The sequence below is a fragment of the Panthera uncia genome (genome assembly GCF_023721935.1).
Source record: "Panthera uncia isolate 11264 chromosome C1 unlocalized genomic scaffold, Puncia_PCG_1.0 HiC_scaffold_4, whole genome shotgun sequence".
Taxonomy (NCBI): domain Eukaryota; kingdom Metazoa; phylum Chordata; class Mammalia; order Carnivora; family Felidae; genus Panthera; species Panthera uncia.
Genome location: NW_026057585.1, coordinates 1462398 through 1475807, shown reverse-complemented (window position 1 = coordinate 1475807; position 13410 = coordinate 1462398). Strand labels below are relative to the sequence as shown.

Here is a 13410-nt window from a genome sequence, read left to right as displayed (position 1 = left end):
GATTACCCCAAAACATCCCTCTGTTTGTCTGCATTCTCCATTTTCACCCCAACCATTGATCTGCTTACTTCCTTTTTGCCTTTTCTAGAAATTTCACTTAAATAGAATCACAATTTGTTGTCTTTTGTATCTGGCTTCTGTCATTTAGCATAACATTTTTGCTGTGGAACATGTTGTTCCATGTATCTGTAGTATGCTTTTTTTTTTTCTTTTTGCTGAGCAGTATTCCGTTCTATGGATATACCACATACTGTCTTTTGTAATTGATGATAAATATTTGGGTTGTTTCTAGTTTGGGGCGATTATGAGTAATGCTGCTATGTACATTTGTGTAGAAGTCTTTATGTAGGCGTTATGTTTCGTGTCTTTTGGATATTCCACCTAGGAATAGAATTGTTAGGGCTTAGGGTAAGTGTACATTTGAGTTTTTAAGAAACTGCCATATTGTTTTCAAAAGTGGCTGTACATTCTACATTCCCACTAGCAAAGTATGGGGGTTCCAGTTTATTTACATCCTTGTTGGTGCTTGGTATTGTCAGTGTTTTATTTTAGCTTTTGCAGTGTGAGTGTGGTGGTATCAAATTGTGATTGTAGTGTGCATTTCCTGAAGGAAGTTGAGCATCTTTTCACATACTTAATTTACCATTTGTTTTTTCTTTGGGAAAACATCCATTAAAATCTTGAGGCTTTTTTAAAAAATCGGGTTGTCTTTTTATTAGAGAACCGCTCTTTTGACTTAGAGAACTCAGGCTTTAGGTACAGTTCATTTATCAGATATATTTTAGAAATACTTTCTCTCAAATGTGGTCTTTTCATTTTCTTAATGGTATCTTTTAACAGTAATAATTCTCAAGATAGAGGTTGAGAGTGATTGGTTTGTTTATTTTGCTTATGACTATTTAGTTGTTTCACCACCATTTGTTGAAAAGACTATCCTTTTGGTATCCTTGTCAAAAATCATCTGGCCACATATGAGGCTCTATTTCCAGATTCTGTTCTGTCACATTGATCTATATATTTGTTGTTATACCAGCACCACACTGCTTTTATTACTATAGTTTCAATGGTAAGTATTAAAATCATCTAGTGGGAGTCTCCAAATACAAATGTTTTTCATATGACTTTGAAATATATTTTGGAATCAGCTTGTCAGTTTCTATCAAGAACATTTTTTAAAGCCTGCTGGAATTTTTAATGGAAACTCTATTGAATCTAAAGGCCAATTTGGAGAGCATTACCTTTTTAACGACTAGTCTTCTAATGCATTAACGTGGTACATTTGTCCTAAGTGTTGTATTCTTTCTAATGCTAATGTGAGTGAGATTATTTACTTAATCTCATTTTAGGATTGTTGCTAAGATATGAAAATATAGTTGATTTTTGTGTATTAATCTTGTAGCCCTGACCTTACTAAGCTCACTTATTCTAGAAGTTTTTTGTGGATCCCTTGGGATTTTCTATATATTAGACCATGCTGTCTCTGCAAATAAAGTCAATTTTACTTCTTTCTTTCTACTCTAAATGTCTTTTATTTCTTTTTTATTGCCTTATTGTACTCAGTAGAACCTCAAGTACAATGTTTAATAAAAGTTTGAGGGTAGACATCCTTTCCTTGCTTCTGATCTTAGGGGGAAGCATTTAGTCTTTAGGCATTAATTATAATGTGAGCTTTAAGGTTTTTGTAGATATCCTTTCTCAGGTTGAAGGAAGTTGCTTCTGTTCCTAGAAACTGTCAGGTTGAAAGAAGTTCCTTCTGTTCTGTATTGGATTTGCTAATATTTTTTGTTAAGAATTTTTGCACCTGGGGCACCTGGGTGGCTCAGTTGGTTAAGAGTCTGGCTCTTGATTTCAGCTTAGGTTGTGATCTCACAGTTCATGAGTTCAAGCCCTGCCTTGGGCTCCACGCTGACAGGGGGCCTGCTTGGGATTCTCTCTCCCTCTCTGCCTTTCCCCTCTCTCTGTCTCTCTCAAAATAAATAAATAAACTAAAAAGAAAAAAGAGTAGTTTTGTGGAGGACTTTAAAAAAAAATTTTGTTGCATTTATGGTCATGAGGACTATAGGTTTTTAGTTTTATTGTGGTGTGGTTTTTTGACTTTGGTATTAGGGTATTATGGACCTTACAAAGATGAGTTGGGAAATGTTCCCTCCTCTGAATTTGTGTGAAATAGTATTATTTCTTCCTTAAATGTTTGATACATTCAGCACTGAGACTGTCTTGACCTGGACCTTTCTTTGTGGATGATTTTTTTTTTTTTTTGATAGATTTTTTTTCTTATAAGCTTTTTAGTTTGGAATGGTTTTTGTTTTTTGTTTGTTTTAATTTATTTTTGAGAGAGAAAGAATGTGAGCAGGGGAGGGGCAGAGAGAGGGTGGGAAATACAGAATCTGAAGCAGGCTCCAGGCCCTGAGCTGTCAGCACAGAGCCCGACATGGGGCTTAAACTGTTGAACCACCAGATTGTGCCTGAGCCGAAGTCAGACACCCAATGGACTGAGCCACCCAGGCGCCACAGTTTGGAATAGTTTTATATTTTTGTGTAAATTGCAAAGATAATGCAGAGTGTTCTGTATACCTTCTACCAGTTTATTCCAATGTTAGTATTTTTTAATGTTTATTTATTTATTTTGAGAGAGAGAGAGACAGAGCATGCATATGTGCACAAGTGGGGGAGAGGGAGAGAGAGAATTCCAAGCAGGCCCTGTGCTGTTACCTCAGAGCCCCACTCGGGACTTGATCTCTTGAACCGCGAGATTATGACCTGAGTCAAAGTCAAGAGTTGGACTGAGCCACCCAGGCACCCCTAATGTTAATATTTTGTTACTGTGATACATTGGCCCAAACTAAAAAACAAACATGGGTGCGTTACTTATCTAAACTCCACGCTTTGGATTTCTGGGCTTTTCCCATTCCAGGTGGGAAGCTTTTTAATTACTAGTTAATTTTCTTTACCTGATATGTCTATTTGTATTATCTGTTCCTTCTTAAGTCATTTTTGTTAATTTGTATCTTTCTAGGAATTTTTCCATTTCATTTAGTTGTCTAAATTATTGCCATAAAGTTCATAGTATTCCCTTATGATTCTTTTGAATTTCTGTAGGTTCTGTAGCAATGTTCCTTTCATTCCTGATATTGGTTATTTGGATCTCTTTTTTTCCCTTGGTTAATCTAGCTGAAGGATTATTGGTTTTTTTGCTCTTTTTCAAGGGACCAGTTTTTGTGTTCATTTGTGTCTTTTTCTCTACCGTTTTCCTGTTTTTTTGTTACACTGATTTCTACTCTGATCTTTATTATTTTCTTCCTTCCATGTACTTGGGTTTGATTTGCTCTTCTTTTTCTAGTTTCTTAAAATGAAAATAGATTATTGATTTGGTTTAGATCTTCTTTCCTTTCTAATATAAAATTTATGCATTGCTTTACTACATCTCATAAATTTTGTATGTTACATTTTCACTTTATTTTTTTAATATTAAAAATATATATGCTTTTTTTATATTTTAATTTTTATTTTAGAGAGAGAACGTGAGCGTGGGAAAGGGGCAGAAAGAGAGGGGGAGAGAGAGAGAGAATCCCAAGCAGGTTCCATGCTTAGCACAGAGCCTGACACAGGGCTTGATCCCATGACCCTAGAATCGTGATCTGAGCTGAAATCAAGAGTCAGACACAACCGACTGAGCCACCCACGCACCCCATGTTTTCCGTTTCCCTTTAACTTATAATTTTAATTTCCTGTGTGATTTTTCTTTGACCAATGGTTTATCCCAAGTATTTAGGAATTTCCCAGATTTCTTTCTGTTGTGACTTTTTTATTTAATATAATTTTGGTCAGAAAACCTGCTTTGTATTATTTTAATCCTTTTAAATGTATTTAAATATTTTTTTTAATTTTTTTTTTTTTTTAACGCTTATTTCTTTTTGAGATAGAGACAGAGCATGAACGGGGGAGGGTCAGAGAGAGGGAGACACAGAATCTGAAACAGGGTTCAGGCTCTGAGCTGTCAGCACAGAGCCCGACGCGGGGCTCGAACTCACAGATTGTGAGATCATGACCGGAGCCGAAGTCGGCCACTTAACCGACTGAGCCACCCAGGCGCCCCAAAATGTTTTTTAATGGCCTAGTATATTATCTGTCCTGGAGAATGATCCATGTGTGCTTGCAAACAATTTGTATTCTGCTGCTGTTTATTGGAATATTTTATAAATGTTGTTTAGGTTAAGTTGGCCGATAGTGCTGTTCAAGTCTTCTGTGTCCTTATTGATTTTCTGTCTGGTTATTTTAACAATTACTTGGAAAGGAGTTTTGAAATCTTGAACTAAAATTGTTGACTTGTTTGTCATTTCAATTCTTTCAGTTTTTGCTTCCTATATTTTGGGACTCTGTTATGTATATGTTTATAGTTACTTTTTTTATTATTATAAGGTATCTCTTTGTGTCTCAAGTGATATTCCTTCTCTTAAAGTCTATTTTGTCAGATATTAATGTGGAATTTCCATTTCTGTTATGATTACTGTTTGTATATTGTGTCGTTTTCTGTATTTTTACTTAAAATCTTTGTCTTGAATTTAGTGTATTTCTTGCATACAATATATATATAGTTAGATCTCTTTTTTTTTTTTTAATTTTTTTTAATGTATGTGTATTTTTGAGAGAGAGACAGAGCACAAGTGAGGAAGGGACAGAGAGAGAGTGAGACACAGAATCTGAAGCAGGCTCTAGGCTCTGAGCTGTTAGCACAGAGCCTGATGTGGGGCTCGAACTCAAAAACCATGAGATCATGACCTGAACTGAAGTCAGACACTTAACCAACTGAGCCACCCAGGTGCCCCAGATCTTGTCTTTTTTTAATCCATTCTCACAGTTTCTGCCTTTTTAATTAGTATTGAGTGCATTCACAGTTGATTGAATCCATATGGGTGGATTTTTTATCGGCCGTTTTGCATTTTCTCCCCCTATGTCCCATGTCTTTTATATTTGTCTGTTCTTTACTGCTTTGTTTGTGTCGAACAAATATTTCAGTAAGTCATTTTAATTTCTCTGATTTTTTTTGGCTTTTAAGAAAAGTGCTTGCACATTTATCTGGTCATTATACTACAAGTTAATACTGACCTAATTCTGGTAAAATGTAGCAGCTTTGCACCAGGATAGCTCCATTTTCACTCTCTTCTTGTGTGATACTGTTGTCAAATATATTGCATCTACATATGTTTAAAGCCAACAATTTTGTGTTAACAGTTATTGCCAGGAGTAATCTTATTTTTAAAGATGTTACGGGAAGAAAAGAGAAAAATACATATTTACCCAGATGTTTACATTTCTATTCCTCTTCATTTCTTCCTGTGGATCTGAGTTAGGATCTAGTGTCATCCTTTTCCAGCCAGAAAGATTTCCTTTAATATTTCTTGTAATTCTGAGGCACCTGGGTGGCTCAGGTGTTAAGTGTCCCAACTCTTAAGTGATTAAGTGTCCAACTCTTGATTTTGGCTCAGGTTATTTGTGAGATCGAGCCTCGCGTCAGGCCCTGTACCAACCACACAGAGCCTGCTTGGCATTCTCTCTCTCCCTCTCTCTCTGCCCTTCTCTCTCTCTCTCTCTCACAAAATAAATATTTAAAGCATATTTCTTGTGGTCCTGCTAAAAGTCATTTCATTTATCTGAGATATAGCATTCTTGGTTCACTATTTTCTTTTGGCATTTCGAATATGCCATTCCAGTGCCTTCTGGCCTCAGTTATTTCTGATAGGAAGTTAGATGAATGTGTTGTACCCTGGATGTGAGTCATTTTTGTTTAACAGCTTTTAAGATTTTCTCTTTTGATTTTAGTAGTTTCAGTAGGTTGTGTCTAGGTATAATTCTCTCCATATTTGTCGTATTTGAGATTCATGGAACTTGGATCTGTAGATTCACATTTTTCATCAAATTTAGAAGTGTTTCGGTCATTATTTCTTCATATATTTTTTTCTAGCCCTTTCTCCCCTGGCCTTCTGAGCTCATCATTATGCATATAGTAGAATGCTTCACATTGTCTTATAAGTCTTTGAGGCACTGTTCATTTTTCTTCAACCTTCTTCTCTTTGTGCTTTGGATGGGGCAATTTCTCTATATAGGTATCTATTAGTTTACTTGTTCTTCTGCCATTTTAAATTTGCTTTTTTTAGCCCCCCCTAGTGAATGCAGTAAAACCTTGGATTGTGACTAGTCTGTTCTGTGAGTGTTCTGCAAGACGAGCAAAAATTTCTAATAAATTTTAACTTGATAAGCAGGTAGTGTCTTGGAATACAAGTAGTTCATAACACTGAACGTCAGTCACATGATCACAACTCAGCTCTCTCTCTGAGGGATTGTGGGTCATCATCAATGCAATCTCACATTTCTGTGAAATTCTCAAAAGGAGGCATTGGATAGGTTCCTTGTTAAAGTTGCACAAAAAGAAAAAGATTCCATTGAGCCAATAGCAGTGATTCCGTTAGTGACAGTGAAAATCGTCCTACACAATAACCCTCCTCTCTCTTGTCTTCCTCACACCAGCCACAAAGGTTTTCAAAGGTAAGTGCAGGTTAATTTATTTTTCTTTGTATTTTGTATTTTCTTTATTATTATGTATTATAGTATTGTAATAATTTTTATATGAATTTTTGGGGTTGTGGAATTAATCATCTGAGTTTTCATTATTTCTTATGGGGAAATTTGCTTTGATATACAAGTGCTTTGGATTATAAGGATGTTTCTGGAATGAATTATGCTCAAAAACCAAGGTTTTACTGTATTTCGTTTCAGTTTTTGTAATTTCAACCCTGGAATTTCCATTTGCTTCTTTTTATAGTCAAGTCTTTTGTTTATTAAGTATTAGCATATTTTCCTTTAAATCTTTGAATGTAATTTCCATGAGCTCTTTGAGCATATTTATAAATCCAATACCTAGGCCCGTATGGCAAGTCAGTTTCCATTGCTAGAGTTTTGTTTCCTGAGTATAGGGCGTACTTTCCTATTTCTTTGAATGTTTCATTATTTTTGTTGTTGAAAGCTGGATACTTTCAAGTTTTTTTTCTTATGATGCCAACTCTGTCTTCTTTGTAGTGTACAGCTGATGTCCCTGCTTGGTTTTTAAATTTGAACTACATATATTAGCTTGGCTCCTAACCTTTGCCCCTTTTTTTTACATAGTTTAGCCAGTGAGTTTTATAGAAATATAAAGAATGCATTCAGAGTTGCATGTATTCTCAAGTCTCCATTGGGTTTCCTGCATCTTTTCTGTATGTGCCTAGTTTAGCAGTCACCCACAGATTCTTATATATGTATTTATGTGTGTGTGTGTGTGTGTGTGTATATAACTTTATATATATTAACTTGGCTCTTAACAATTGCTCCCCCCCCTTTTTTTTTGCATAGTTTAGCCAGTGAGTTTTACGAAGGTATAGAGAATACATTCAGAGTTGCATTTAGTTCTCAAGTTTCCATGGACTCCTGGGTCTTGTCTGCATTTGCATAGTTTAGCAGTCACTCAAGAATGCATAAAGAATTTATCTAAGCCTGTCTATGGCTCTCTCATTTTCAGGATCTCCTTGTTAAGTTTCTGACTGGTTTGCTGCTCACCCTAAACAAGAGCTGCAAGCTCAGACTAGCAAAGCTGCTCATTGCCATGGCTAGCGCCTCAATGGTAAAGCCGTAGTTTGCACTCACCAAACAAGGAGTGGAGTGGGGATGGGAGCCGCCCCGGGCAAGCAGACCACAGACTTCTCTTTCTTACCAGAATTCAAGCAATTTTTCAGAACAAACACTTTGAATTAATTCTTTGCCTTTGGTCAATTTCCAGTGCCCTGAAATGATTGTTTGTAACTTTTTTTTCCAGTTTTATACTTGTTTTCTGCATAGGGGAGTCATCTATATCACTATTTTCATATCACTATTATCAGAAGCGCCATAGTTTTGCCTTTTTTTAACTGTAGAAGTGGAATCATACATAGTGTATACATACATTCTTCAGTCATTTCTTTAACATCTTGATGATGTGTGATGTTTAATTCAGTAACTACTACAGCATAGTATTCCATCTTGTGAATATGACACAATATATCTATTCTCCTGTCAGTTGCATTTCATTTGTTTTCAATTCAAATAATGCTCTAAATATTCTTATACATGATTCCTAATCCACATATGCAAGAATCTTTCTAAATTTTGGCAGTCTTACTAAATTTTTAGGGTATATATATATATATATATATATACATACACACACTCTAAGGAGTTGCTAGTTCTTAGGATATGGAAATTTTAACATTACTGGATAAGCAATGGCCAAACAGCTTTCCAAATTGGTTGTACCAATTTAGATTTGTAACTACCAGTGGATGAGAGTGTCCTGTGCTACACATACTTGACAACACTTGGTATTGTGATTTTTAAATTTTATTTCCCTACTGATGAACTTGAGAATCTTTTCATGTGTTTGTGAGTCATCTGTAGTTTTTCTTTGAAATGTCTGTTCATGTCTCTTGTTTGTTTGCTCACTCAGTGATCATTGCCGTTACTAATCCTATGCAGTTGCGTGTTGCAAATATCACTCCCAGCTACAGTTTATCTTTATTTGTTATGTTATTTGTTGATAAACAGGTGTTATACTCTAGGATTTTTTTTCATGGTCATTGTGTTTTACATCTTTCTGCCCTGAAGCTTTATTATAAAGGTCATTTATGTTGCCTTTGAAAGCTTCATAGTTTCACCTGTCACATTTAAGTCTTTAATTCAACTGGAATTTATTTTTTGTGTAGTATTTGAGGTCAAAATCAAATTTTTTTCCATATGGTTATCAATGTTTCAGCACCACTACTGAAATGAATCCCTCCTTACTGATTTTGCATTGTCTGCTCTATCATAAATTATTTTCAGGGGCGCCTGGGTGGCTCGGTTGGTTAAGCCTCCGACTCTTGGCTTTGTCTCAGGTCATGATCTCATGGTTCGTGAGTTCAAGCCCCGTGTCGGGCTCTGCGCTAACAGTGTGGGGTCTGCTTGGGATTCTCTGCCTCTCTCTTTGCCTCCCCCACCCTCAAATAAATAAACATTAAAAAATAATTTCCATATGTATTGATTTGTTTCTGGATTTTCTGTTCTTTTTCATTGGTCTGTCATTTTTTTCTTTTTTTCATTTTATTGTATTTTTTACTTTATTTTTAATTTTTTAAAATTAACATCCAAGGGGCGCCTGGGTGGCTCAGTCGGTTAAACGTCCGACTTCGGCTCAGGTCACGATCTCGCGGTCCGTGAGTTCGAGCCCCACGTCGGGCTCTGGGCTGATGGCTCAGAGCCTGGAGCCTGCTTCCGATTCTGTGTCTCCCTCTCTCTCTGCCCCTCCCCCGTTCATGCTCTGTCTCTCTCTGTCTCAAAAATAAATAAAAAACGTTAAAAAAAAAAATTAACATCCAAACTAGTTAGCATATAGTGCAACAGTGATTTCAGGAGTAGATTCCTTAGTGCCCCTTACCTATTTAGCCCATCCCCCCTCCCACACCCCCTCCAATAACCCTCTGTTTGCTTTCCATATTTAGGAGTCTCTTATGTTTTGTCCCCCTCCCTGTTTTTATATTCTTTTTATTTCCCTTCCCTTATGTTCATCTGTTTGATCTCTTAAAGTCCTCATATGAGTGAAGTCATATGATTTTTGTCTTTCTCTGACTAATTTCCCTTAGCATAACACTCTCCAGTTCCATCCACATAGTTGCAAATGGCAAGATCCTTTTTGATTGCCGAGTAATACACCATTGTGTGTGTGTGTATCTGTGTGTGTGTGTGTGTGTGTGTGTGTGTGTGTGTGTGTATAAGACATTTCTTTATCCATTCATCCATCGATGGACATTTGGGCTCTTTCCATACTTTGGCTGTTGTTAATAGTGCTGCTATAAATATGGGGGTGCATGTGTCCCTTCGAAACAGCACACCTGTATCCCATGGATAAATGCCTAGTAGTTCAATTGCTGGGTGGTAGGGTAGTTCTATTTTTAGTTTTTTTGAGGAACCTCCATACTGTTTTCCAGAGTGGCTACACCAGCTTGCATTCCCAGGTCTGTCATTTTTTCTTATCTCAGTTCTGTATTATGTATAACTGGACTTTATTAGTTTCTATATCTGTTAACTCCAGTCACCTTACTTTGTTGTTCTTCATGTTTGTCTTGGTTCTTTTTATCTTTTGTGCTTATATATGTATTTGAGAGTCAGCGTGTCATATTCTCCACTCCCTCCCTCCCTGACAAAAAAACACAAAAACCAAAACAAAAACTATTGACATTATTAAAAGATCAATTTAGGAATAGCTGATAATTTCATGCTATTTAGTTGTTCTACATAGAAATAATTTATTTAGTCCTTAATATTTTTCAGCAAAATTGATGGTTGCACATCAGTATGAATGTGCTTAAACTACTGAACTGTACACTTAAAAATGGTTAAGGTGGTGTATATTTTATGTTATGTGTATTTTACCACAATAAAAAAAATGGGGATAAAAAGTATCAGATTTATAGGTACTAAGAGGAAATACTTTCCTAGATATTTGAGGTATAAGGATAAAAAGCAACATAAAAACTGCATGTTGAAAGTGAGTAAAAGAATAGGGGAAAGAGTACATATTTACATTTATCTTTGGCTGCAACAGAAACTGATAATATTGGTTGTTTCTGGGGAGAGGAACTAGAAGCAGGAGTATGAGGGAAGTGTATTTTTACTGTGTGTCCTTTTAATAATGTTTGAATTTTTTTACCACATGAATACTTTTACTTTTAAGGGGCACTTAAATACAAAGGCCCTACAAGATTAAGAACTGTCCTTCCTGAAAGAAAGAAATGTAGGATGTGTTTTGAAGCATTTTACAGTTGTGAGAGGTGTAAGATAACAGATCCTTAATCATATACTATGTTCACAGCTCTTTGAGGAATGCACAGGGATGTCTGTATTCTCTCCGAGGTTGAGTTCATATCCAACAAATGACTATGTGTTCCAACTTTTAAAACTTAATGTGTCTTTAGCAGTCTCCTGTTACTGAAGATTCATTATGAACCTCATCTGGAGATGTTACAGTTTATTTATTTTGTTAAGTGGACATTGTTCTTAGAACATTTACGTTGCTTTCTATTTTTAATTTTAGTTTTTTCTTTTTTTGCTGCCTTTTTCTCCTAGTTTTATTTAAATATAATTGATATATAACATTGTATTAGTTTAAGGTGTAAAACAGTGATTTGATATATGTGTATATTGTGAAATGATTACCACCATTGCTTTCCATTTTTATCTATTTATTTTAAGTTTATTCATTTTGAGAGAGAGCGCATGCCTGCGTGGGAGCATGGAGGGGGAAGGCTGGCAGAAAGAGGCAAGAGAGAGAATCCCAAGCCGACTCCACACTGTCAGCCCAGAGCCCATGGGGCTCGAACCTGTGAACTGCGAGATCATGGATCATGACCTGAGCTGAAGTCTGGGGTCAGACACTTAAACAACTGAGCCACCTAGGCACCCCTGCTTTCCATTTAAACAGATGTTATAAATCTCTAAATCGGCACTGTCCAATACAGTAGCCACTATACACATGTGACTGTTTAAATTATGCGAAATGTGAAGGGTCTGGTATTTTCCAGAATATACCAAGAACCGTTAGGGTGCCCAGTTAAGTGTCCAACTCTTGATTTGGACATCAAGTTTGTGGGATCCAGCCTTCATTGGGCTCTGGGCTGACAGCACAGAGCCTGCTTGGGATTCATTCTCTCTCTCTCTCTCTCTCTCTCTCTCTCTCTTCAATAATAAAATAAATAAGCTTAAAATAAATAAACTTTAAAAAATAAACTTAAAAAATAAATAAACTTAAAAAAAACCTGTTAACTCAAGAATGAAAAAAGGCAACCCAGTTAAAAAATGGGCAAGACATTTGAATAGTTATTTCTTCAAATAAGATTCATAAATGACCAATAAATATATGGAAAGATGCTTGATGTCATTAATCATTAAGGAAATGCAAGTCAGAACCATTTTATACTAATTAAGATGGCTGTAATCAAAAAGACAGTAACAAGTGTTGATGTGGAGAAACTGGAATCCTCTATATTGCTTGTGGGATTAAAAAATGGTACAGCCACTTTGGAAGTCTTTCAGTTCCTCAAAAGATTAAACATGGAATTACTGTATGGCCCTGCAGTTCCACTCCTAGCCGTATACCCAAGAGAAACGATAACTTGTGCCCATAGAAAAATGGCTATAGAAATGTTCAAATCAGCATTGTTAATAATAGCTAAAAAGTGGAGACAACCCAAATGTCCATCAATTGGTGAATGGATAAACAAAATATGGCATATTCATATAATGGAATATTATTCAGCCATAAAAAGGAATTTCATGTGATGAGCCACATATATGATTTCGCTTATATGAAATGTCCAGAATAGACAAATCCATAGAGACAGAAAGTAGATTAGTGGTTACTGGCAGTTAGCGGGAAGGTTGAATGGGGAATTACTGCTAATGGGTGTTTTCATCACCCCAGAAAGAAACCTCATACTCATTAGTTGGTTTTGTTCCAGGGTGATGAAAATTTTCTGGAATTAGGTGGTAGCGATAGTTGTACAACAACTTTGTGAATATACTAAAAACCACTGAATTAAACATTTATGGTATGTGAATTATATCTGAATTTTTAAAAATTTTAAATAAAATACAGAATTTACTTTCTCTGTTGGACTAGCTACATTTAATGTGCTTAGTAGCCAAATGTTAGCAGATTTAACAGTACAATATAGAACATTATCACAGCGGAAAGTTCTATTGGACAGCACTACTCAAGAATAAACATACTTTTGCTTCATTCATTGACCACATCTCATTTGTCAGATCATTCAGATAATCCATAAGCAAATTGTTGTTATAAAAATTTAAATATAATGGCACCTGGTTGGCTCATTCAGTAGAGTGTGCAACTCTTGATCTCATGGTCATGAGTTCAAGCCCCACATTGAGCATGGAGCCTACTTTAAAAAAGAAAAATAATGCAGTGAAAAACCAAAATCCTGTAAACTACCACCTATCCCAGTACTTTATCCCCAGGTAAGCACTGTCACCTATTTGCTGTGTATCTTTCTTGACCATTTAGTACTCTTAATGTATATATATTTAGTTGTCACGTGTTATTAGTAATGCTTCTGTGATAATGTTTTTAAGTAGCTCAGTTTGTTGATTTCTTGGAAATTCTTATGTTGTCTTTTATGCTCATTTGAGTTTTTCTCATCCATAGGTGATGCTGGGAGCAGAACACCCAAAGACCAGAAGGTGAGTTGGGATGGGGAAGGTAAAGGTGAGAGGTAAGAATGTGAAAATGTGAGAGGGGCGCCTGGGTGGCTCAGTCGGTTAAGCATCCGACTTCGGCTCAGGTCACGATCT

At 36.0% G+C, this 13410-nt stretch overlaps 1 protein-coding gene across 5 annotated transcripts in view; it reads left to right on the top strand.

The window, feature by feature from the left end:
* Positions 1-13410, top strand: part of SETDB1 (SET domain bifurcated histone lysine methyltransferase 1) — a 34506-nt gene that overhangs the window by 3238 nt on the left and 17858 nt on the right. For all 5 annotated transcript variants that reach the window (XM_049616333.1, XM_049616334.1, XM_049616332.1 and 2 more), the window contains exon 4: positions 13265-13299. In XM_049616333.1, coding sequence (XP_049472290.1) covers positions 13265-13299 — 35 coding nt within the window. The remainder of the gene's footprint in view (positions 1-13264; positions 13300-13410) is intronic.